This window comes from Mytilus galloprovincialis, chromosome 6, assembly GCF_965363235.1.
Source record: "Mytilus galloprovincialis chromosome 6, xbMytGall1.hap1.1, whole genome shotgun sequence".
Taxonomy (NCBI): domain Eukaryota; kingdom Metazoa; phylum Mollusca; class Bivalvia; order Mytilida; family Mytilidae; genus Mytilus; species Mytilus galloprovincialis.
Genome location: NC_134843.1, coordinates 16,446,358 through 16,472,796, shown reverse-complemented (window position 1 = coordinate 16,472,796; position 26,439 = coordinate 16,446,358). Strand labels below are relative to the sequence as shown.

At 31.6% G+C, this 26,439-nt stretch overlaps 1 protein-coding gene across 1 annotated transcript; it reads right to left on the bottom strand.

The window, feature by feature from the left end:
• Window positions 1-1,878: 1,878 nt before the first annotated feature.
• Window positions 1,879-25,708, bottom strand: LOC143079064 (uncharacterized). Its single transcript, XM_076254218.1, has 5 exons — window positions 25,584-25,708; window positions 24,746-24,898; window positions 23,720-24,160; window positions 8,508-8,576; window positions 1,879-4,993 (listed from the first exon to the last, which is right to left on the bottom strand). Exons 1-5 carry the CDS (start codon window positions 25,639-25,641, stop codon window positions 2,469-2,471), a joined length of 3,246 nt encoding a protein of 1,081 aa, XP_076110333.1. The 5' UTR covers window positions 25,642-25,708; the 3' UTR covers window positions 1,879-2,468.
• Window positions 25,709-26,439: the final 731 nt, after the last annotated feature.

The following is a 26,439-nucleotide window of genomic DNA, read 5'->3' as shown; positions in this document are numbered from 1 at the left end:
TATACAATTTTTCTAGTTTCGGGAATGAAGAAGCAGGACCAGATGCTTAGCCGTCAAATTCAAAACGTCCAAAGCGTTTTCTACAGCCAATACTGAAGCTAGTAATTCCTCCGTATCGGCACATATAATTTGGAGATTAATGACGAAGGTTTTGTCCCTGTACACCAATAACTATATATTTGTATTTTTCGCTGAAAGAAATAATTGATATGTTTATCAGTTAAAAACAGAATATTATTTTTAATTGCAAAAAAATATGATAATACATAGGAAATAAAACAACAAATTTTATAGCACTTTTTTCACATTTGTACTATTCATTTTTTTCAGAAAGATAGAACTTAACTTGCTTATCTTTTTGAATAAAGTCCTGGATCTCAATAGAAGATTTAAATTCTATAGTCAAATATAAAACCATAAAAACCGAAAATACAGAAAAGCAGTATATATTGTTAGATGAAAGATAGAAAATATTTTAAACAGTCTTTTAAGTAATTCATTAAAAAACATAACAATTTTCATCAACCCTATGAAGTAACAAGAAATTTTCACGTCAATTTCAAAGTTACACAGACAAAAAAAAAAAAAAAAAAAAAAACAAGACCGACATATATACTAAAAATGACATAAAATCTGAAAAAATAGTAAAATGTAATTAAGCCTCCAATGATTAAATCAAAATTGATATATCATTCCTAACACAAGGCTGCATTTCCGACTTCTTAATTGAGTGGTATTTAGTTTGCTTTTATATAGGCAAGATATTTTATGTTTACAGTTTCAATTCAAGATATGTTATCCGGAAATGCAAGTTAGATGTAAGAACATGCAATCTTTATATTGACCTCCAGATATGTTTTGATTTGTGATTTAGCGTTTGGTTTAAACAGCGCATATTGATTTCATCATCTTTGATGAGTCTTGTGTAGACGAAACGCACGTCTGGCGTAAATATATTTTTTTTAATCCTAGTATTTATGATGAGTTTATTTACAACCACTAGTTCGATGCCACTGCTGGTGGAGTTTTAATTCCCCGAAGGTATCACTAGTATAGTAGTCAGCACTTCTGTGCTGATATGAATTATCATTGATATGGTCATATTTATAAATTAACTGTTTAAAAAACTTTTGAATTTTTGAAATACTAAGGAATTCTACCCCAGAAATAGATTACTTAATTTGTACTTAGTAAAAGTTTTAGGAAGAGAATCTTTTTCTGCAATGCTCTTCAACTACCTAATTTATATGGCCTCTTCAACTTTTGTGGATTCGAGCGTCACTGATGAGTCTTGTGTAGGCGAAACGCTCGTCAGACGTTAATACAAAATTTATTCCTGGTATCTTTGATGAGTTTATATTTAATATCTATAAATTAACTGTTTATAAAATGATCCAATATATATTGTTTTCCCTTTGCCGTATTTGACAAAAGTTTCCAAAATTTCTACCTTTTTATTTTTGAGTCTGCCCTACAACTGTTTGATTTGAGCGACATTTATGATTCTTATGTAGACAAAACGTGTGTCTTTCGTACCAAGCTTTGTGTCTTCTAAGAGTTGTCGGCGGCTGTTTTTTAACGTTTGAACATCAATGCAGAAAATCCTTTTACTTAAATGCAACTAAGACCACTTCCAATATATGATATTATAATATCATTTACATGTTGCATCGTTTTGATATTAACGGTGTAATTTCATTTCTTTCTATTTTTTTTCATCGTTTATAGGACTTCATATTTCTGGATTTGAATCAGGAATACCAAATATACCGACATGTCGAATCAAGACAAATAGAAGAATTTCAATTGAGCAAATTAGAAATAATAAGAGGAATAGGAATAGTTAGGTTCTAGTATATTCGAAGAAAACAAAAACTGTTTAAAAATAAATGATTTATTCTACTTCAGTAAAATGATGTAACGTAACATGATCAAGCAAAACTAAATATGAATTGTTTACCTTTAGCTTCTATATTAAAAGCATTGCATTTCACACTTGCTATCATATAATACATTAAATACCAGTGTGTATTCAATAACATCAACTACGTCATACGAAGAACAATTTTCTTATAAGTTTGTCTCATTGGCACACATACCACTCTTATTACTACTTAATGGTTATGTTTTACTAATATTTTTTTTTCTACACACAAATACATTGATATTGTAACCTCCAATTTCATTGAATATTACTTTGAATTGTATAAAATATGTTCCAACCATTGTTCTTACAGATTAAATATTGCATAACCTACTTAATCTCAATCCCGATGAAGTGTTAATTAACATACTTGTTTGCATATTATTAAATACTTTTGTTTTTATGTGTGAGTCATCATTGTAACATTTTAATACATACAATTTGTAATTATATGGCTTAAAGTGAAAGATAGGCGAAAGATACCAAAAGGTACATTCAATACATAGTATGCAATATGATCCAAAACAATAATTTAACAATCTTTTTATTTTGTTGTGTCTAAGAGAAACAATTGATTCCTACTCGATTTCCTACTTGATTTCCTTCTTGATTTTTTTAATGGTCGAACAAATTCCGACTCGTTTTCGCTGGTTTCATAATCATCAAATAGATCGTTTGCTTTCTTATTTGGTCTATTTAGAAGTACACGACCTGACAATTTAAAATGAAGTCTTCTTTTGCTATCTGAACGAGTAGGTTCATCAAGAACTCGATTGCTCCTTCTCACTGTTTGAAATCTAAGTCTTATATTGCCGTTGTCTGAATCATCATCATATTGTTTGACAAACGATTGCTTTCTCCGAATCTCATTTTTACCAACAGGTGCAGCAGTGACTGCTGGTTCCAGCTGTGTCTTGGCTTTACTTTCATACTCATCTGGATCATCATAGTATTCCCAATCATCGTTTTCCCAGGAAGAATCACTCTCCCAGCTAAAATCATTGTCACCACGTCTTAACCTATTAGTGTTATAATCTTTTCTTTCATTATCGGTTTTAACATTAGTCGAAGAACTACCCGTTAATCTCGATTTGACATCTCTAACATTATTTGATGTACGACGAGGTTCACTGCTATCTTCCCAGCTGTCGCTATACCAGCTATCATCATCGTCAGACCTACGATCATATATAACATTAGATTTTGGTTTTGATTTCACTATCGCCGGTTTGTTAAATCTTTTCTGACCACTCTCTGAATCTTCCCAGTATCCGCTATCGGAATCATCCCAGCTGTCACTATCGTCATACATAACCCCCCATTCCTGAAACTTAGATTGTTTTATCTGAGCATTATCTTTATAACTATGTACCCCATCGGAAAAATCAGACTCTGTACTATCGCTAGGATATTCCTTTCTGCTCCTTCTAACTTGTTTCCGTAAACCAGTCGGTTGTTCATCGTTAGTTTGGTTCTCGTCTATCAATTTAGTTTTAACTGGTTTAATCAGCCTATCTTCACTATCACTGTCGCTGTCCTCGAAGGAATCCCAAAACGAATCATCGCTGCTTGATTCATAATTTACTCTTTTCTTCATTCTTATATTTCTTTTTTCTCCTTCTTCTTTCAAAACCTGTTTTTTTCGTGTGTCATAATTATCGGTCTTTGTGTCTTCCTTTGAATATATTTCACTATCCCAATCGCTGCTATCACTTTCATCCGACCGTTTAAGTTTGTTTTCTCTCCTTAAAGTAAAATACGGCCTAAAGGGTTGAACTGCGTTCACTTTCCTGTGTCTATCTCCTGACAGAACATTTCTGTCCGATGAATCACTATCCCAGCTGTTGACCTCCCAACTGTCGCTTTCCCATATGTCGCTATCCCATCTGTCGCTATCCCATCTGTCGCTATCCCACCAGTCATCATCTTCATCCCTTGCAAATGTTCTTTGACCGTCATGACGTTTTTTTAAATATTTTTTTGAATCCCTAGAATCAACTTCCCTTCCTCCTTCCTCTTCGACAGGTTTTCCTCGTTCAATTGTTTCCCTAGATTCACCTTCTTCTCTTCCTCCCCCTCTATGTTGTCTTGGTCTCCTAGTTTTACCGACCCCTGTTTCGTCTTGAGGTGTGGTTGTTACGCCCACTCCATCAATTGGGGTAACACGTGTTTCCTCTTGTTCCTGTTCACCGGTTACAGGCATAAACGTAGTTTCCACGTCTGTTGGAACTGCCGGGGTAGTTGGAGGTGTTGTTGGTATTGCTTCTCCTCCTCCACCCTCTCTAAACTCAGTAGAAAAAGTAGAAGGTTCCGTACTGGTTTCGTCAGTACCCTGTTGCTCGACATCTGGATTAAAATTTTCCTGTGGACTTGTTTGAATTGTTTCTGTGCTTGTAGCGAACTGACCAATACCTTTTTCTGATCCAATTTGTTCATTTCCATTTTGTGAACCAGTTTGGCCATTTCTATTTTGTGGTCCAGTTTCGTCCGTTTCAAATTGTGATCCAAATTGGTCATTTCCGACTTGTGCACCATTTTGGTCATTTCCACTATTAAGGTTGTCAGATTTCATACCGTCTTGACCGTCTTGACCATTTCCAATGTTAACGTTATCAAATTGCATACCGTTTTGACCATTTTGACCATTTTCATCGTTAACGTTGTCTAATTGCATACCGTTTTGACCGTCTTGACCATTTCCACCATTAACGTTTTCAGATTGCATACCGTTTTGACCATTTCCGCTGTCCACGTTGTCAAATTGCATACCGTTTTGACCGTCTTGACCATTTCCACTGTTAACGTTTTCAGATTGCATACCGTTTTGACCATTTCCGCTGTTCGTGTTGTCAAATTGCATACCATTTTGATCTTGATTTTGGGCAGGCGTTGTTACAGCCGTTTGGCCATTTTCACCATCATTTATGTTTTGGCCCTGATTCTGCAAATTGAGACCGATTAAAGAAACTCTTCCATCACTTCCTCCCACCATTTGTTCCCTTAGTTGACTTCCCATACCTGTGTTACCATTTGCCTGACCATTTCTGATGGAGAATTGTTGACCATTGTCTAAAATAATAATGATGATAATTATACTTAATATTATAACATTAAATGAATTTTTCTTTTTCTAAAGTTTTTATAGTGAATATTTATAGATTTTCGTTGATCATCTCAACGAGAAAAGCAATCGAGTTGAGATGATCAAAGATAATCTATCTTTCGCTATTTTACCTATGACGATGTTGTCAATTTCATGTCAATTTCATTACCAACGCCACGTGCGATCTTAGTTATTTAGCGATAATTTTCCATCTCAAGCGAGAAGCATGATATGAAAAATTATCACAAAATAAGATCAAAGGAAAAATGCACAAATTAGCGATAAATACTCTTATTTTAGACATTTCACCTATTTCACCTATGTATGTCAGATTGTTTACTCTCAGATTGCTGCCAATACAAGTGACATGTTTAGCCAACTATAAAACCAGGTTTAATCTAATAATATTTATATTGGGAAATGCATCTAGCAAGTCAGGAATATGATGAATGCCTTCTATTTTATATTATTTGCATTCGTTTGATATAGCCATATTACTAGTATAAGGGTCCCCGTTTCGAATTTCCTTAGAGTTCGGTATTTTTTTGTTATTTTACTTTTTAATTCCTTTTAGTACATGGAGCATCTTACGTTTTTCTTGGTTTTCAAATATTTTGTTCTGAGTATTCCAAAGAAAATGTAAAACAATATTTTTCAAGCATCAAATTCAGAAGTTGGTATTTTCATTCACTAAAAATCTTTAAAAACAACTATCAAAAATCAAGTAACTTATATAAGTTGTTTTTTTTTTTACAGTGTATTGCTTTCTTTGTAATTTACGATCTCTGACAATACATAACTGACTTCTTACAATACTAAAAATAAAATATCCATCATTGCTCATCGCTTATCCGAATATATAACAAAGAATAACTGAGTTAATGAATTCATTATGATTTGGTAAGGAAATTCATACACAACTCTCAACCTTATTAAAATATAAAAGTTTCTTATTGTCAAGCGTCTATCATTTGCATTACAGTTACTTAAAGTGTTAATGACCCTTGATTAATGTTGTGATTAAAAGGTGTATCTCCCGCTGTATGTTTTGGTTGTTGAAATAAACACGAGTTCTGTTGAGCGTCTTTATCGAAATTCTGTCGAAAATTGTGTACCAATACAAAAGTAATATGATACAAATTTAGCAAACCCTTAGAAAACATTTTGATTTCCGACAATTCAGTTTAAAGATATATAGAACTCAAACGGAATTTAATGGACGATAACAAATACTTGTGAATGGTATATTGTCGCCTATGATTAAATGATTCAGTATTTGGCTATCTAATCATTTGGTACCATGATGGAAGTTTTTTTCAGGAGGTGCAGGTTTGGACAGACTGAGATATGTATTGTGACTCTGAAATGAAAAACAGCATTAATAGCGCTGCTTTTTCTTTTTGTGCTTTTGATGTGTCTATATGACATGAAAGAATATCACATGTCATATCTTTTCTATTTTATTATCATACGTTTGAAGCCGGTGTCTCAAATCACTAGCGATATGTTTTTGTGGTCTTAAATCTTTAGATACAGGTATTGTCGAATGACAGACAGTTTTGCCGATTGTATAATACAGTGGACTCAATATTATTCGTTGTATAATAAATTTTTCGTGGATTTCGTGGGTACAAGAAAACCCCGAATTTAAATGTTCAACGAATTACAAATTTGCTGTATGTTTATATGCAGACTTTTAAAAAACCGAAAATTCATATTTCTACAAAAATGAAACTTTCCTTAATCCACGAAAATTGGTACTCACGAAAATAAATAGTTCCACAGTATTTCCGAATGAGACGTTGTGTCTGAATGTAAATTTGAAATAATTACAGGCTCCAGATTTGGGACAGGCAGTTATAGAATGTGGAGGGGTTGATAATTCTAATGCAATTATTTTGTAACAATTGTTCTGATTGGATGACAGCAAGCGTAAAATTCTCTATCTCCTTGTCTGTAACTAAGGAAGCCGACATTTTGAATTTCGGAATGTATTGACATGTTATTTCTACAATAATAAACAATAAACTCACTTCTTGCGCCTAAAAATCTTCTTTTTATGAAATTTTATTACATTCTGAAGCGGCACAGAAGCCAGAAAACGCCCGTTGTTTAAATCAAAAATATTTATAAACCCAAACAAGTACAAAGTTGAAGAGCATTGAGGATCCAAAATTCCAAAAAGTTGTGCCAAATACGGCTAAGGTAATCTATGCCTGGGATAAGAAAATCCTTAGTTTTTCAAAAAGTTCAAAGTTTTGTATACAGGAAATTTATAAAAATGACCACATTATTGATATTCATGTCAACACCGAAGTGTTGACTACTGGGCTGGTAATACCCTCGGGGACGAAACGTCCACCAGCAGTGGCATCGACCCAGTGGTGTAAATAGTTATCAAAGGTACCAGGATTATAATTTAGTACGCCAGACGCGCGTTTCGTCTACATAAGACTCATCAGTGACGCTCAAAATAAAAAATATTTATAAACCCAAACAAGTACAAAGTTGAAGAGCATTGAGGATCCAAAATTCCAAAAAGTTGTGCCAAATACGGCTAAGGTAATCTATGCCTGGGATAAGAAAATCCTTAGTTTTTCAAAAAGTTCAAAGTTTTGTATACAGGAAATTTATAAAAATGACCACATTATTGATATTCATGTCAACACCGAAGTGTTGACTACTGGGCTGGTGATACCCTCGGGGACGAAACGTCCACCAGCAGTGGCATCGACCCAGTGGTGTAAATAGTTATCAAAGGTACCAGGATTATAATTTAGTACGCCAGACGCGCGTTTTAACATCTTTTCGCGGAATTTTCTTTAATGAACATTTTACACTGAAATTATGATTGAAATTTAATTATGAACTTGTTTTGCATTAGAATAGAGATAACTGTATTGTATTTGAAGCTTTGCGGACGTCCATCGGTAGTTTTACTGTCGCAAATACCCGTTTACCTGTCTCCGCTCCGCGTCGCCAGGTAAACTAAATTTGCGACAATAAAACTACCGATGGACGTCCTTAAAGCTTCAAATACAATACAGTTATTTCTTAAATGACAGTTGATACATACAAAGAAGAATAATCTTACTCTGTCAACTCCACCAGTTTTTGTTCCTCTTAATGTACATGTGATTCCCTTCGGTTTTATTTATTATCTTAAGTTGTCTTTTTTAAATTGTTATCCGAGTTTTGAAAATCGGTAGACTAATGACTTTTCAATTTACTATAAGTTTTTAAATTATATAGTTATATATGTACAACAAAGTCTTAATTGTAAACACAGTTCAAACCTATGATTGCGTTAGATAATCAGCAATTTAATATACGTTTTATGCAAAATAAATCTCTTGGAAGAGGGATTTAAATACAGCACAAGTAACATTTTCCAAAAAAACAAAACAAAAAAAGTAAAAAAGTATATTTTAACAAAACGCATTTGACTAGCATTTATGTATGTATATATAAATATATTACCTTTCCTACTGATAAGGACATCCCCTTGTTCTACTCTGGACTTAAGTCTGCGGTGAGTAGTATCTATAACTGAAAGAAAAAAATACATCAAATGTATTCCCATGTTGTATGATAAGAAGAAACTTTAATTGCAAGCATTGATAACAGAGAAACATTTGCATTTAGTTGGTATGCTATTCATTTTATTGATAATTGTATAAACATATTTGTTTAAACAATGTAATGAGTTATAGTGCATGCTACAATTTTAGGTGGTGCATGAAGGTTTTATGTATGTTATAAGTGGAAATTTCACACCGTCCAAGGATCGTACATCGACTATTACTTTTTTCTTCGGACAATACATAATTAGTCATATCGTTATTAGAGCAACAGGCATACATTGACAAGCTGGTGTTTTCCGCAAACACTTAATTATTTAATATTCTTTGACGGAACAAGGAAATTTGTAAACAGAATGCATTTCAAAATTTCCCAACCTTTTTTTTCATAGTTGCAATATTTCACTTTGACAGATACAAACTATGTTCACAAACAGGCATATAATGTACTGTATGTAAAGTTTCAACATATACAGACCACAAGGAAATGTTAGTTCTTCCCATAAATTTCAAAGTACATCAAAGTTTGCTCTTTTTAAATCCATATATACGCAATACAAACTAAAATAATTTACGGACTGCAAGGTTCTCTAGGTAAAATCAATTTACACCCCTCAAAAGATCTGTTAAAAAACAATCGAATACACTATATAATAACTGTAAGTAAGCTCAAATTATCATATTGCGGCATGCGATATACTTATAACGCTGATATATATGGAATCGAAAATTCATTCATAAGAGCAGCAGTTTATGCAAATAATTGTTTTACAATTTTAAATATTGTACAGTACGAAAATTCATGGTCTGACGAATTCTCCAAACAAACCTTACTGCATCATTAAAATAAATGCTCATCGATGTTTCGATAGTAGGCCAGAAATATATTTTAAGAATCCAATTGTAGCTCTGCTAGAAATGTTCCAAACCGATGCCTTTGACACTGATGAAAATGTTTTTGATCAGTTTTCTACCTTAGGTAAAATTTGCCACATCCAAATTATTTCGTGGTCACGATAATTGAATAAGAGAATAGTTCACTTGAATGATAATATCCTGTGCTTAAATATCATGTCAAATGCCAAGTATGATAGATTCGGAAAATGTTATAGTTTGGGTGATCTATCGCTGTATAAACTTTACAATATTTTTTATTCAATATAACAAAAAGAACACGTGTCTTTGAAATGTAATAATAAAACACCTCCTTAGTATAAAAAATACATATCTGAGTTGTAATAGACAACTTTGTTTTTTCCAAATTCAATAAGTATATCATCTCTAAGATAACTTATATTCTTCTCATGATCTGTTATTTATTGAATATAAGTCATGTCATTTGTAAAATTAAAAAAGAAGAAGATATGGTACGCTTGCAATATAATTGTCATTAGATTGTAGAGTACAAAGTGATGAAAGAAATTTGCCTGGACAAAATAGTTATGTTAAAATTGGATTTAAAACGTGAATTGAATACATACGAATATTACCTGACTTTTCTAATTTGCTGTAATTAATAATCTGATTAACAGTCAATTTGAGTAACAAATTGAATAGCCGTATGATTAGTCGGGTCTATAATAGAATATAGGTAAACTACTTATGCTTCAATAAAACACAAACTTTCTCTATTATCATGATTATAAAAGATACAAGTTGACGTTTCTAAAAGGTTGAGGAGATCTAGAGCTTCGTGGTATCACAACTATGTTAGTTTTAGTATTATATTTAAGGAAAAGGAATTTGGTACAGAAATCCGACTGTGTTTTAAAAACCGACTTAAATTGATGGTGGTTCGAAAATTATTAAACATACATGTCATAGGAAAATATTCACCATTCATATATTCCCAGCTATTTAACATACAATTGACATCTGAACTAGATGTATACAACACAAATAATTACAATAATTATGTAAAAATATAATTGCATAGTGTTTACATAAAACGGTACAGAAGATAAACGGTATTATCCATTGACATACATATTTTAGCCATTGATATACGATTATAGTAAAAATTCAGTTTATTAATATATTTGACATTTTGAAAAAGTTTCCAATATCAGCGGGTCGTACTTGTAAGCCTTTATATTAGAAGAGATCCATCACCTCGCATGTATTCATCGCGATCCTATAGCAATATAATTCAGCAATCAGTTCCAGGATACCCATAATGTTACAAATCGTACAACAGATCTTTTCCTTTTCGAAAAAGTATTCTCATTTCTATCATCCATCACAAGAACCTTAATCAGATCTAAGTTACGGTTTATAACGTAATAGTTTCAATTCAATATCTAAGACAGCTAATAGATTCGCATCATGTCCTGGAATTGTGCAGTCACAATTAAGCATCATTCAAACTTACTTGACAATCTTTGTTTTTTTAGGGTAATATTTTCTATGTTGACTTTATGTAATTAGATGATATAATCTTATTAAAGATCCTTTTTTACGGCACGGAATTTCTTTCATTTGAAAGTGCTGAATAGGGGAAATATAGACTGCTTACAGAATAGATTTTATAGAGAAAAGCAGACATCTTTATGATGTAATTACCGTTGATAAATGGATGATAATTGAATACTGTAAACCAACTTATTTTTGCCGATACTTTATTTCGCTTTTTGCCATATATATGTAAGCTGGCGGTTTGGCTAGCCATTACATCAGGTATAACCCACTACTGTTTCTAAAAAATGTCCTGTACCAAATCAGGAATATGACATTGTTTTCAGGTAGTTCGTTTTTATGTATGCTAACGTTTGTTTTTGCTGCACTTCAGTGTCCCTTCTGTTCCTTCCCCCTTCTAATAGTTGATGTGTTTCCATCGGTGTTAGTAAATAACCCGAATTTGTTTTCTCTCAATCGATGTATGACTTTTGAACACCGGTAAACATTTGTACTATTGCCTTTAATTAAGCGAGAAAAATTCCGGGTAACAAAACAATGCTGAGGGAAACACATCAACAATAGGAGGAAAACGTTGTAACATCAGAAACACTGAACTGCTACAAAGAAAAATAGACAAAATACATAGAAACGAACTATTTGATAATAAATCCAAGTAAGTGCACACCGAGTGAGCTGCTGTTTTTACAGGTTTCTGATTGTGTGTTTTTGATTTGAGCTTTACAACATATAGTCTTAATCTTAATGTGAGTGTTCTATGTCAAGTTATCTGAACTATGAGTTTTTCTTTGATCTATGTCGTTGTTTGTAGGTAATTTTTTTTAGAAGTCAGTTTTATCATGATAAGGCAGCAGACAATAAACATATATTATGTGTTAATGACTACTGAACAAAATTCAAATTAAAAAACGTACACGTAATCAAAAATGAGAATTATGTTACCAAAAACAGTTTCCGACATTGGGTATACACATTAACTTCCATCGCTTTCTTATTTAACCACATCTATTCCCTTTAAATAAACTCAACAGAAAAGTTCCTTCATTGACATAATGACACATTCCCTTTAGCGATACGTTTCTCAAATGTTGTTACAATGATATAGATCTTAGAATTAATTTTTGTCAAATTTGAATTTTTAAACGCTTAAAAGCAAAAAGCAAAAATAAAATAATCCAATACTTCTAACAAACACTCTAATATTTAAACGCAAAAATATGAAATAAATCTCTAAAATTTGTTCCATTCTGTGCAACTATGCAGTTATTTATGATAATCAACCTCTTATATCAATCAGTTGAATAACACATAATATACAAAAAGGCAAAAGGGAAATATTATTTAGAAATTTTTAAATAACCATCAAACCACTAGATCGCACTTAAAAAACATTGTGGACAGGTACCAAGGTTTCTCATTCAAATAAAAAGTGTAAAAAATAAAACTTCAATTCTAAATTTCTTTAAGAACCAGAATGGAATATAAACGTATAATATTCATTTGGATATGGATTTTACATACATATTGGATATCCCAATAAGCACAACACATACATGTCTGCACATCATGTACACAATATAAATCATAAGTAAACAACGGTGTTTTTTAAATTATAAAATCATAGTTGATAAATGTATGTTTCTTATAGGGACATAAAAAAACATGTGTTCAGTCTGGTATAAATGTATAATATCATTAACTAGTTAGTTAATGATATACGGTGGTACACATAATGAACATTCATCATCTTCATGAAATAAGGAACAATTTAACAATTTAAAGGCTATTTGATTTTCCTGTGTGTGTGAATAAGCTATTGTTACAGGATTTATCTGCAGAAACTTAAAATTGTTTGGTTTAAAAGTTACCGTATAAACGGGATGGTTGGAAGTGCCCTTATGGCTTTTCTAAGAGTGCGTTATCATGTTTGTTTGTTGTACTTTTTAAATCCATGTTCCCTTTTGATTTCTACTGTAAATGGATGCTAAATATTTGTATTGGGGAAATGGAAAAGGGGATGGGGTAGGGGTGTAATGTAAATGAGTGTGATAGGGTGACTTTTTTATTTGATTACCTGTTAATTTTATTGCACCTCATACGAATTTTGCAATTAATATTTCTTATTCAATGTTCGCTCAGTTTTCATGTAGGTCTGCACAGCGTAACAAATATTAGAGAAATTTTACCTTTAGCTTATTTTGTATTTTTCATAAAAAAACAAGTCTATAAACGAAAATGTCACGATGACTGTGACCTTCATAACGGTCATAATTTAAGCAGTCCAATCGGAACAACATAGGAACCGACATATATTTTCCGAGTTATGGATACTTAATAAACTCTAGGATGCTTTTTTAGGGAAATATCTCGTGTAAAAAGCTGTATCTATATTCAAACATAGCAAAATTTATACTTGATTGTTTTTAACAATTTAGTTCATTCTCTTACAATTACTCTTTTTCTGCATAATCGCACACCTCAGTCTAATTTAGAAAGGTTGTAATTTCAAAAAGATTCAACAAATTGCTAAGATCATATGTAATTAGATACTGATATTACATTTAGTTATGGACTAAATCTAATATTTAGTTACCCTCTTCATATAACAATGCATGTGTTTAATCCTTATTAACCATTTTAATGCTGGAGAGATAACTCAAACAGAAAGATAATAATCATAAGAAAAACAAGAATGATTTTAATTCTACTATTCTCATAAGTATTTGTAGGTAAAAATATTATTTATGTGTGTATAGTTTTGATTATTGTTAAAAACATAATTTATAAAAAGACCTTATCAAAATAGTAAGATATAAAACATAATCAATACTCACTTGAAGCAGAAACGCAGAAGCATGAGAATAATAAGTAAAGAACAAAAGCATGCGTTCCCATGTTTGAAGAAGTTCATTATGTTACCGTGATGTTGTATAACTTTCCGCATTGAAGGATACATGTCTATATTTACATCTAAACGAATACAGTTTGAATATCACGTTGTATCATGAAGACAAATAGACAAGAAAATTTATCTTTTCTCACAATGAAGACATCAATAAGATTAAAAATAAAAACAATTACTAAAGGATGCATGAAATAATGTAAGAAAAAAAACGTGATTTAAAAGATATAAAACAAATACATCGATAAGTGTCGGTTGATGGCAAAAGTTCGAACCGATCCTTTAAACAGGATTTTTTTTATATAATTGAATGAGGACTATTTTCAAATTGTAGTAAGAAGTATTTACACCAACGGTATTAGAAACACTGAATGAAAGAATCACAATCAGTAAATTACTTGAAAACTCAATCACTCCCACTACTGTTTACAATGGTTATGTTTTGTTATGTTACACTGTTGGTCACGGATATGGAGCCCGTAACTATTCTGAACCCTGCCAAAATTCTGTTTGTGCCATTACATTATTTTAGAAATAAATAATATCGTTAGAATTTTGCTTTGAATGTTAAGAAACGTCGCACGATACTGGTTTTATTTTAGTGAAATCGCGGACAAGACACATTCAAGTCATTAATTAATAAACATTAAAAGTGATCTTCTAAAGTGTTATATATCATTTTAAAGCTTTTAAATTCTACTTTCAGAATATTGCAATTTTGTATATGTAACAGACTTCTTTCATTAAGTAAAAATCAATTAAACCTTCATTTTTTAATATTATTTCCTTGTCCCGCGTTACACTTTAAGTTTGGGAAATTCGGAAAATTGTAAAAAGCATCTAAAAGATTCCACCAAACGATATAAAAGTCTGTCTAGAACAAGCACGACATAATTGGTCGATGATGTAATGTCGGTTTTTTCTTTGAAAAGACGGAATTTCGAGAAAAAAAGATCTAGATGATACAAATTATGTGTCCTAAAAAAAATGCCGTCTTTTTTCTAAATTGTCCTATTAAAAAGGGACACCAGAGCAATCACCATGTCATAAGTAAATAATTATTACACTAGTATTTTGTACAAAGCTCACACTTTCGCCTCATGCAATAATCAGGGATTTTAATAACAAATTCTTTTTATTCGAGTCGAATATCAATGTCCGACAATTTGTCCCTTCCAAACCAAATTGACGTAGGGTTACGTTTTTCTGTTTTTTCGTGATATTTATTTAATACAGTACTGTTCGCTACATAAAATAAAATATAAGGGAAAAAAAGTACAAAAAGGTATCTCTATTTTGATAGTAAATTCTCATAAATTTAATCTAAAATACGAGATATCGGATAAAACTATAATGTCCGATACAATGTCCCCACATACGATTTTAACGTGATGTAACAAAATATACAAAATTTACGTCAATTGTCATTATTGCGGTTTTCACAGACGTTTCAGAATACAGGTAATTTTTGTTGTTTCTTGAGAAAACTTCAAATGAAGTAAAAGCTCAATACCGATCCATGGGAAGGGGCAATAATTCCTCGCGGAACTGCATGAAGTGTTTTCCGGAATTTATAATGATCGACAGGCCGATCCGCTACAATACAAAATCATAGAAAAGAAAACAGCTATTGTTCCCGCAGATTCCTTTGTTAATTCTATATATTTGTGCAGAACTTAATGGCACTGTCATACTATATATACCGTAGACCATTCGCCTCGACATTTTGCAGTGTATAAATGCGTGCATTATCCATGTTAGCAGTGTTTATTAAAAACAAATAGTTTCAATTCAATTTTTATTTTTTATTTGTTAATAAAAAGCTTAGTATATTATCTAAGAAAACATTGATCTAAAGTTCATAAATTTTGCTCATAATATCCGTTAATTTTAGAAAGCCATATGAAAAACGTGCATTCTAACGTTTTTATTTTGGATAACGTCTTCCAGTGTGTAACGTTAGGTGACACCAGTATCTTGCGACGTTTCTTAACATTTCTCAAGTCGGTCCCTTTTTGGCTGTGTTAACAGTATCGGGGCGTGAGGTGTCGTATATTTGGAAAATTATCTCATACTATATCTTTAAATTTATAGATCCCAATTGAAGACTAAACAACATAAACTCCTTCAAAAATGAACACTGCAGTTTGTCATCTTAGACTAACGTAGCACATCGATTTAGCAATTTTCTTCAAGCATTCCACAAGGTCTAGTTATGAAGTATGTACACCAAAACTGTCGCTGTTATTTTTGCTTGACATAATAAGGCTGCAAAAAATGTTTAGTCATCGCAACTGGGATCTGAAAGGCTTCTGTAAAGTCAAGTACAAGTCGACGCATACACTGTCATTTGCTTTAACTTTTTGTTTATTATTGTTGTGCCTTTGTACCTATCAGATGACCCAATCTCTTACTATTACGGTAAATTATTATTTTGTGGTGTTAACCTACCATACCAGGCTACATAGAGGGTTGAAAAAAGGGGAGCGAAAGATAGCAGAGACAGTCAAACTCATAGATTGAAAATAAACTGAAAACACCATGGCTAAAAAAGAAAAAACAAACAGACAAATAAAAGTACAAAAGAGCCATTGAGAATTAAAAACTTAGCAACACGAACCCAACCAAAACTGGGGGGGGGGGTGTGATATCACATTCCAGAAGTGTAAGTAGATCCTGCTACACATGTGGCACCTGTCGTAATGCTCATGTGATTACAAACCCGGTAAATAGTCTAATTCGGTAGGTCACAATCGTGAAAAGGGAACGGTATCATCTGTGAAAAGGATATCTCATAACGGTCAACAAACTTGTGATGGCGTCCGTACAATTAACGAAGGGGTGATTTTAATTTTACCAAGATGGTTGAGTGAACACAAATATGTTATAACCCGCTATACTCTTTATATACATGTCCAAAACCAAGAAAATGAATCCAATCGGATGCATTTTGCTTTGTGTAGTTTTTCGTTTAAGAACTATTTGTGTATAAATTGGAGTTTTTCGTTTACGAAGTATAAATGAGACAGTTATGTTTTCTCTTTTGGTTAGTTTTTCATTTTATCAGTGTCCTTTAAAGCTTAATATACAGTATATGTTTTTGAGCATTGTAAGAGATCACTAAGTGACCCATTATGTGTTCTGGAAACTCACTATTAATTGCATTTATTGGCGTTTCTAACACTTATTACCAAACTAGTATATGTATGTTTGTTGTAACGTCTTTTTTCTCCATACTAGTAGTCCTATTTTGAGCATAAGAGAGTTATTGATTCATACACAACTATCATCTACTTATCGTTAGATAGTAGCACGAGTAATTGGTATTTTTTTAACCTTGATTACACGAGTTCATGTAAAACGAAAAAAAAGGTAAATATCTCTCGCTTCATGACATCTTAGCACCAATTATTTTATCGTAATGACATATGTACCTTTTATGTAAAATTTCACGTGAAGCAAGAGCATGTCAAACAGTTGCATCGGTTTTAGCTTGAAACATGATTGGTTTTCTCTTAGTCAGCTTTAAAAGGTTCCGAAATGACAAATGTAAAACAATGCAAACAAGAAATATATATATCTATCTAACATCATACTACTAGTACCAGATACAATGTTATAGATATAAATTAGTTTTAACCGAGTCGTTACAGATTTATTGTTTTCCTATAATTTGTTATGCTTATTTGTAAATATGTTTCTGACGCGTTAGCAAGTGACCATATCCGATCATCACACTAAAGAATATGCATTTTTGATATTTTCAAATGAGTAATGTTTTTTTAAATATGCAATCTTTGTAGAACTATTTTCTTTCAATTCAAACATCTCTTCAAGTCTTTTCTTTTCTTCTAACAGTCGTATTGTAAAAATGCTCTTTAGCATGAATACTATATACTAGAGAACAAAAACAAATTCACACACGTGAGGTCAAAATAAACTGTATTGTTAAATGATAATGCAATACAAGTTGTTCGTATATAGCTTCCTTGGGACGCTTATAATACTTAAATAGCTTCATTGCTAAATATGTTGAACTTAATAATGGTGATACTTATATTATAAGTTGTCTTTCCTTTCACAATACGTTGTATTCAATATCTTTAAAACAGTAATAACGTTATGTATACATATTTTGTACATTTCAAAAGCTTGTAATTATTTTGCCTAATTGTTTTTAATTCGGACGTTCTCAGCAAGAAAAACTGGCAAGCCCGCTCATTCGAGCTGATATGCATGCTGCTGAAGTCATTATGAAAATTACCATTGACGTTTGTGTTAAAAATGATATATTGTCTAATAGAGGAAGTTGTTGTTGAGAATATTGTCAGAGATTCATGTAGCAATTCTACAAAATCATGAAAATCACATTTTTTAAAAAATTATTTCAATATAAAGGCTGTTTGTGTTTTTGATAATGACGAATGTGGTGACCTCTGCAGAGAAGGCCAGCTGTCATCAGCACTACCAAAATATGTCTGTTCTATTGAATGAATTTTATCCCCAATTGATAGCCATACTTCTTTTATTATTAAATAATGTATTCTATTTATTATGATATATTCCGTTTGTGTTGTATAAATTTATAACACTATTCTCGACTTTTACTTTTTCATTACCATTCTATTGTCAATTTCCGAACCTACTCAACAAAAGATCGGAACTGTACTCTAATATTCATGTATCATACTCGACAAGTTTATTTACTACTGTTGCCTTTATGTATTCATATTACATTAATCTTGATTTTATGACTCACTGTAATTGTTCTTGTCAGTGTAAAACAAATATGATTAAGACTTGCATTAATTTTAATGATGTTGACTACAAAAATAATACGAGGTTTAAACCACCATTTTGTACATAAGGAAATGCTTGTACCATGTCAAGAATAATGAGTTGTTTTCCATTCTTTTAAACGTGTTTGATCTTTAGATTTCACCGTTTGTTAACTTAAAGGGACTTTCCGTTTTGAATTTACCTTTAAATTGGGTACTTTGTTACTAGTATCTTACTTTTGCCATTTGCTTTGTCATTTTATATGAGGCAGGTATAACCTGTGAATGGGGACGAAGTCTGTGTGATTTTTTTTTATAAATCAAACATGTTAAAAAGAGAAACGGAAATACCGTAACGTTTCCGATTTTGGTTCTGTTGTTAGGGATTTAGTTGTGACGTTATGACGTCATATTCAATGTAAACAAAGAACTAACGTTTCCGATTTTGGTTCTGTTGTTAGGGATTTTAGTTGTGACGTTATTTAAATTATGACGTCATATTCAATGTAAACAAAGAAACGCTGTCATCAGGTAGCGGTTTTTTTTTTATAACAAACAATTTTTAAAAATGAATTAGTAATACGATTTTGAGTTTATTAGTACAATGAAAATATCGGGAAAAGTTTCCCGATTATTTTTTTTTTATTATTGAATTTTCTACTGTTATCCCCATAATAAGAATTTAAACTAAATATTGCACATTATATGTTAAACCTTTCTGAAAAGGTAGGAGTGCTTCACAGTATCAAAATTGTGCCAGTTTTTGTGTTTTTTAGGGGAAACCAATCGTGTTTAAGAACATCAAATATTGATTCATCTAAAAGTCCCTTCTCATAAACACATTGCATAGGAAAATAATTACAAATTGATATGTTTCTTAGCTATCTGACAACCATTGCCTTACTAAAAAGATCAGCAGATATACTTGTTAAAGACGATGTTGTTTTAAGATAAACTCATCATAGATACCAGGATCAAAATTTTATATTTACGCCAGGCGCGCGTTTCGTCTTAAAAAGACTCTCATCAGTGACGCTCGAATAAAAAAAATGTTTAAAAGGCCAAATAAAGTACAAAGTTAAGACCCATTGATGCATTTATATCTAAATTCATTATATTTTCTGTTGAAATTTCAGCCCTTTGATATATTTGATTATTTAAAATAGTTATCCTATACTTGTATAGTGCGGATTCATTTAATTTCGTGGGTAACAATTGTCGTGGTTTGAGGAAACATTGTACTTTGGGAATTTTGAGTATTTGATTTCGTTGTTTTTTCAAAGTTTGCATTCAAAACAACAGAAATTTTGTACTTCGTTAAAACTTTAAATTCAGAGTTCATATGATACCACGAAATACCCGAAAATTGGGTCCAACGAACATTAATGAATCCACAGTATACCTTCATATAGAACGATACCTCCTCTTCCCCATTAGCGTATCATCCAGCAATGTGTATCAACCTAGATCTAGAAGCATTATAATTGTAAATAGCGTGCATCGAATATCCATAATGCTAAACTTCCCTATATATTTTGTTTTCTTTTCCGTAAGTCCTTTTTAATTCTATTATCTATTTCAGAAAATAGAACCTGAGTGATCAACCAGAACTTACTTCTGTTGTGTAACATTTTTAAAATAGGTTATAGAATTGAGAGTTTCTTATATAAAGGAGAACAAAAAAAATAATATTATTATCGGTGATTTATGTGATCAACGCTCAACGGAATCGACTTTATTGAGGAGCGTTATAGGTTTAGTAAATTAATTTAATTGAGACAATTTGATTGGAACTTCGAAAGTTATTGTGTATCTTTAAAGGCACCGTGGCTAAATAGATAAGTAAAAGATAAAAAAAAACTTGCGATTTAAAGGCTTATACCATTTAAAAGAGAGGTAAAAAACGTAAAAGGACATTTAATCTCATAAGTTGAAAATAAATTTACAACGCCATTATATAAAAAGTAAAACACCAAACAACAGCCAACTGCACACAAAAAACAACACAGAAAAAATAGACAGAACAACATAAACCCAATAAAACTGGAGTTGATCTCAGGTGTGCTGGACGGGTTAGCAAATCATACTTCGCAAATGGCACCCTCGTGTGTTGATATAAGAATAATCCCAGTTAAAGTCTAATTCGGTAGGCCACCTTCAGGCATGGACATGGTTGCGGTTATGATAATTGTAGCACATCCGTTGTCATATTTTATCAAATTACTACTATTTGTTATTTAAATTTATCAGAGATACCAGGATCAAACTATTTACTCAAGACGTGCGTTTCGGTTTCGTTAAAAAAAAGACAAACAATTAACAAAGACTACATGAAAGACTGAACAAAAGAAACACCACCAACATCAAAGAGTGATCCTCAATTTTCTGGAGGTTTTTAAACGGCAATATTCTACAAATAAAAAGTCCGTTTCCAAGGAAAAAATTGGTTGCTATGGTGATAAAACTAAAGAAAATCCCACGGATTTTTCTATTTAATTTGGTGAGGTAGTATCCTAACTTCATAACTACAGTGCTTACTATTCTGTACACAATCGGACTTTTCTGAAAGACGCCAGAGAAAATTTGATAATTCGCAAAAATCCAAATTTCAGAATAATTGAAAATATGCATTTTTTAGGAAAATTTTTCAAACAATTTGCAAATTTGGTTGACATGCAATCTTAACTAAAATGAAGCTTAAACCAAGTTGTTACATATGGTCATTAATAAAAAAAAATCCATGATTGTATTCATAATCAGGCTCTGAATTGTGGTGATTTAGCTGACTTTTAAAAGATTTTATCACACTTAACGACCAAAAAATAGAGTGTCCTTTACCATGGCAACCACTCATATTTTCCCACTTAAAATTATTTTTTGAGCAGTATTCATTTACTGCTTCTACTAGGCCAATTATAGATAAAATCTGAAACCTTCATGTATCGCACTCTGCCTGGCTCTTACAAAGAGCTGTACTTAAATTAGGTGAACTAATTTGTCCATCTTTGCGTTGATTCACGTAAACAAAATAAGGCATTTGTACTGAAAGTTTTAATCTGACAGGTTTTACAAAGGATAACCAATTAACTACATTTATAGAAAATAACCTATATGAACTTGTCAGTATTTGATATTATCACACTGTTTTATTTTAATCATCACTGTACTAGTTTATTATTATTATATATATAGTATTATATTCATATATAAGGCAACATTAGTTAACCGATTTTCAAGTGTTATTAATTGACGAAGAATATACAAAGGAAACAAAAACTGAAGGTACAAATGTATCTTCATAAGAAGTGAAACCGAACTCGTCGACAGAGTATAAGTCTCCTGCTATCGTATAACCTGCATGAATACGATAGTTAGGGATTGTATGATTTTTATCAATTGGTTGATGAGTCTTTTTTTCAATTCTTGTATCTACGATGAGTTTATAAGTTAAGTACTGCCTTCTTTTTTTAAATTAAGGTGGCTCGTGGGTACAAAAATTTCAGCAAAAAATTAAACTTTTATTTTTTCATTACAAATTTTATTTATTACACTATTAGTTATTACTTTATGATATGGTACAAAAATCAACCCCAAAAATCGATTCAAGTTGGCTCCAGATGACTTTTAAAATGTTTATATCATTGACAAAGCTCCAAATTATCTCCCTTTGGTACACAAATGCCATTTTTTTTACATTAAATTTGAGATATCTTTTTTAACTCATCGGTGACCTATATTTTTTATTATTGTCTTCAAATAAGCTGTACATAAACTAAATAATTGTAAAATTTAAACGATTTCTGTAATTAGGTTATCTTTTTATTTCGATATTACCTCTATTTCTCCTATTAGTTCAACAGAAACAAAGGACATTAACAAAAATGTATGCTTTTTCCGGAGGCAGATTGTGAGCTTAAATGAACGGTTACCCCATTTTTTCATTTCATTTTTCTTTTAAGTATATGATAAAGTTCATTTATAAAAAAAATATAGCGAAATCCTATATTAGGAAAATAAAAAGATTTATACCCAGGAGCCCCCTTAACAAATGCTATGGTTATCAATTCACGACACAAAATCAGTACATGCACAGCTAAGACCAGACAAGTAGCAATGAAACAGTGAGGACTTCAAAACGGACTAATACAACTCTCACCGTAAGTTTAAGACGTCACCTGTTTCTTTTGATTATTATATTTAAAAAATCATTCAGATTTATCAAATATCTAATTTTCATTTATATTTGAGTGATAGCTGTCATGTTGGTGATTACTTTACATCTTTAAACATATTAAAATTCCATATCAAAATTGCAAATGAATGAACTTAAGACACCTGTCATACAAATCGACGTTGACCTTTGACATAACACGTTATTTTAACAAGTTGATCAATAGTTCATACATTGTCTGTCTTAAAAGTGACACAAGCTTTTACAAAAAGTAAACATAGTTAGTTATGACGGTAAATGGACATTCAGGGCAAAATGTTTCCTCGTTGTAAAAAGTGTTTAATATAATGCTAGTCACGATAACTTGTAAAATATTCCCCAATATTTCATTATTTTTATATATAAATGAGTTTCGTTTTTTACCCTTGTGAAATATGCACCAGGACATTGTGGTAACTACCATAGTACAAGATTGACCGCAATTATTTACCAACAACAAGATGTACTTGGGACTAGTGTTTAACAATTATATCCCCGTCAATGATGTTGACTAAGTGACATTTCAAATATTTAAGTTTTAACCAAAATGAAATGAGACCATAATAGGAACTAAAAACTGATCACATGATATGGAATTACCAGATGAGACTGGCTGTTGAAAAACATGCAACATATTGTGTAACGGACAGCCAAAAATATGAACATTCCGGCGAACGAATGTTAACAGGAGAATAACTGTAGTTATTGCAAAGGTTTTAAAAGTATGAATGAATACGGAATTTCTATCCATTGATCCAAATACATGTATATATATATTTTAATTTACGAGTTTAAAGACCCCTTACCTGGTTGTTTAATCTTAATTTGAAGTCCATTATCCGTTCCACCATTTGAAACTGACTGTTCGTTGACAGAACTACCATCAAAAGTAGACTGGCTAACGATATCATTAATATTAGCCGCCTGATGGCCGTTGACAGTACCATTTTTAAGAGCAGACTGAATTACGTTACTTTCACCATTTGCGACATTATTAGAACCCAACTGGTCATCTACTACAGGCTGTTCAATGTCACTTCTCCCTTTATTATTAGTTTTCCTTTTGATAAAGTCGTCATTTGAAACGATTTGAACATCCATGTTTCTGTCATTTGGGATGGGTTGTTCGTTCCTATTTCCCCCATTTAACCTTCGTTGATTATAGGTACCTATACTTCCATCTCCTGAGAGGGCAACTTTTGTGACATCTGTTTTTCCAGCTGCAGAAAGAGAAGGTCTTAGCCCGTCTAGAAAATAAAAAATATAAAAAAGAATAAAACCAATCAATGAAAGCAATTGGCACAGTAAAATGAAACATTCCACAGAAATATTCAGCGAATATTGGCTTTTTTCCCTTTCACTGTATAACAGATTTTTTAATTCCATTTTAATGTTCCAATTCATTAATCACAAAGTTATAACGCGATGTTGGTTTTTAAAATTTTGTTTTTCCTAAATTTAATAGTTGCATGAACACTTGTTTTACTTTTTATTTTGAACCTTCTTATGGATTTTCTATTCTAATGATAATGTTCATTTAAATGATCAATTGTTTCTCTTTGAATTTAAAAATTGTATCAATTATCCACTTTACATAGCATGCTGTTTTATCTGATGTTATCCAATCGAACTACAATCAGTAATTGCTACCGTTTGAAAAAAGGCTACTCGAATCTCATATATGAAAATATATATACAAACCGCAATGATAAATAGGAAGGTAATGAAGAGAATAATACGCCGAAAAAGTAATGATAATAAATACATGAAAGATTTGCATCGATCTTGATATGAATATGCAGCAACCGTCATTATAGTTGAATATAACATACCTGGTGTTAATCTTCTCCTGACTTTGTATCTATCTCCATCATGGTGAATTCTAATGTTGGCCCTATTGCTGACAATGTACACATCGCTTTGAATTCCTCTTCTAGCATTAGGATCAACTATGAAGTCTCTAGCATTTCGATTAACTACGAAACCTTTTAATTACAAATTTGGCATTTATATGTGTATTTTTTAAATTCTGTGATTAACTAACACTCAAAAAGTAAACTTATCTTTAAGTCACTCTGTTCTTAAATTACTAATATATCATGGTAAATTGTTCGTGAAAGCTGTAGCCATTAGCTTATTGTAACAGCTTAAGATTAAAAAAAAACCTACGAAAACGATACAAAAGAGAAGCAAAAGATACCAACGGGACATTTATTTAATCCTACGTCCAATATCAACTGAAACGCCAATAGAATATATTTCTTTATAACTGTGGATTCATTTGTTTTCGTAGATATTACTTCTCGTAGTTTAAGGAACAAATATAATTCCATTGACATTTTGTTTCATAGTTTTACTTAACATAAATACCTATGGAAAATGTGTATACTTTGTGACGAAAATATACGTTGGTTGTTTAACTTTATAACCAAATTTAGAAATATTGGTATCGAAAGAATAAAATGAATCCACATTGTTGATTAAGCAATGCTGTTAAGATTTGACAAATAACACAGAAATACTATTGAAATAGACAAAACAAAAATCAAAACTATAAAAATACCAGAAAATAATAAAAAGATAATAATTTTTATAGTTCGTTTGAAATGGACATAGTTTGTCTACAAATAAAATAACCATTAAAAAAATATAAAAGTAAAAAATACATACGAGTCCATGTTGGATTAAACAAAAAGCACAGGAGAAGGAAATCACTCCAACCTGTCATCGTGGCCTTCTCTGTTCTAACTTTTAACTGGTATTATACAATACAATAGTTATCAAAAGGGCCACATACATCAATTGTTTTCATTGAAATGATTATATTAATTTATTCTGACAATTGTTTGTTTGTTTTTGTTCGGAACATGAATCCATTATTAGGAAATTAGAGTTTTTGGTTTAATAAGCTATCTATATATTCTTTTTACAAGACTTTAAGTGACAAGGTACATTATTTACATCATTATCAGTTTAAACAAAAAATAGATTCACCGTGTCATTAATATAGCCTTTGAAGAGTCAAAGTGTTTGTCATCTGTGTGTAAGAAGGAAGCCGACAGCATTAAGGATTACATAATACCTTTCGTGCCGGATGCAGAACGGTCTAATGGTGCAACGTGCACTCTTACGTCTATTTAAAGTCTAATTTATCATTAGTGAAATAACATCTGCCACACCACAGGTTGTTTAAATATCTCATTTATAACATAACGATTGTGCATGATAAGACTTTAAGGACAGATTAATATTCAAAAGGGGGCAAAGATACTAAAGGGACAGTCAAACTCATGATCGAACATTAACTAACAAAGCCATGGCTAAAAAATAAAAAAAGACTAACAGACAATTAAAGTACACACGACATAACATACAAAACTAACAACTAAGCAACATAAATCCTTAAAAAAGGGGGCGATCTGAGGTGATCCTGAAAAAGGGAGAAGGTTTGGTACCATTAAATCGTTTAATCCCGCTGCAAATGTTTGCACCTGTCCTAAGCCAGGAATCTGATATACAGAAGTTG

What these genes read in the sequence shown, in the direction of transcription:
- LOC143079064 (XM_076254218.1), bottom strand. Translation starts at nt 25,641, where the DNA reads ATGACAGGTTGGAGTGATTTCCTTCTCCTGTGCTTTTTGTTTAATCCA. An exon ending in GTTTAATCCAACATGGACTC is followed by an intron (nt 24,899 to 25,583) that starts GTATGTATTTTT and finishes TGTAATTAAAAG; the next exon opens with GTTTCGTAGTTAATCGAAAT. An exon ending in TGTCCTTATCAGTAGGAAAG is followed by an intron (nt 4,994 to 8,507) that starts GTAATATATTTA and finishes TTATTATTTTAG; the next exon opens with ACAATGGTCAACAATTCTCC.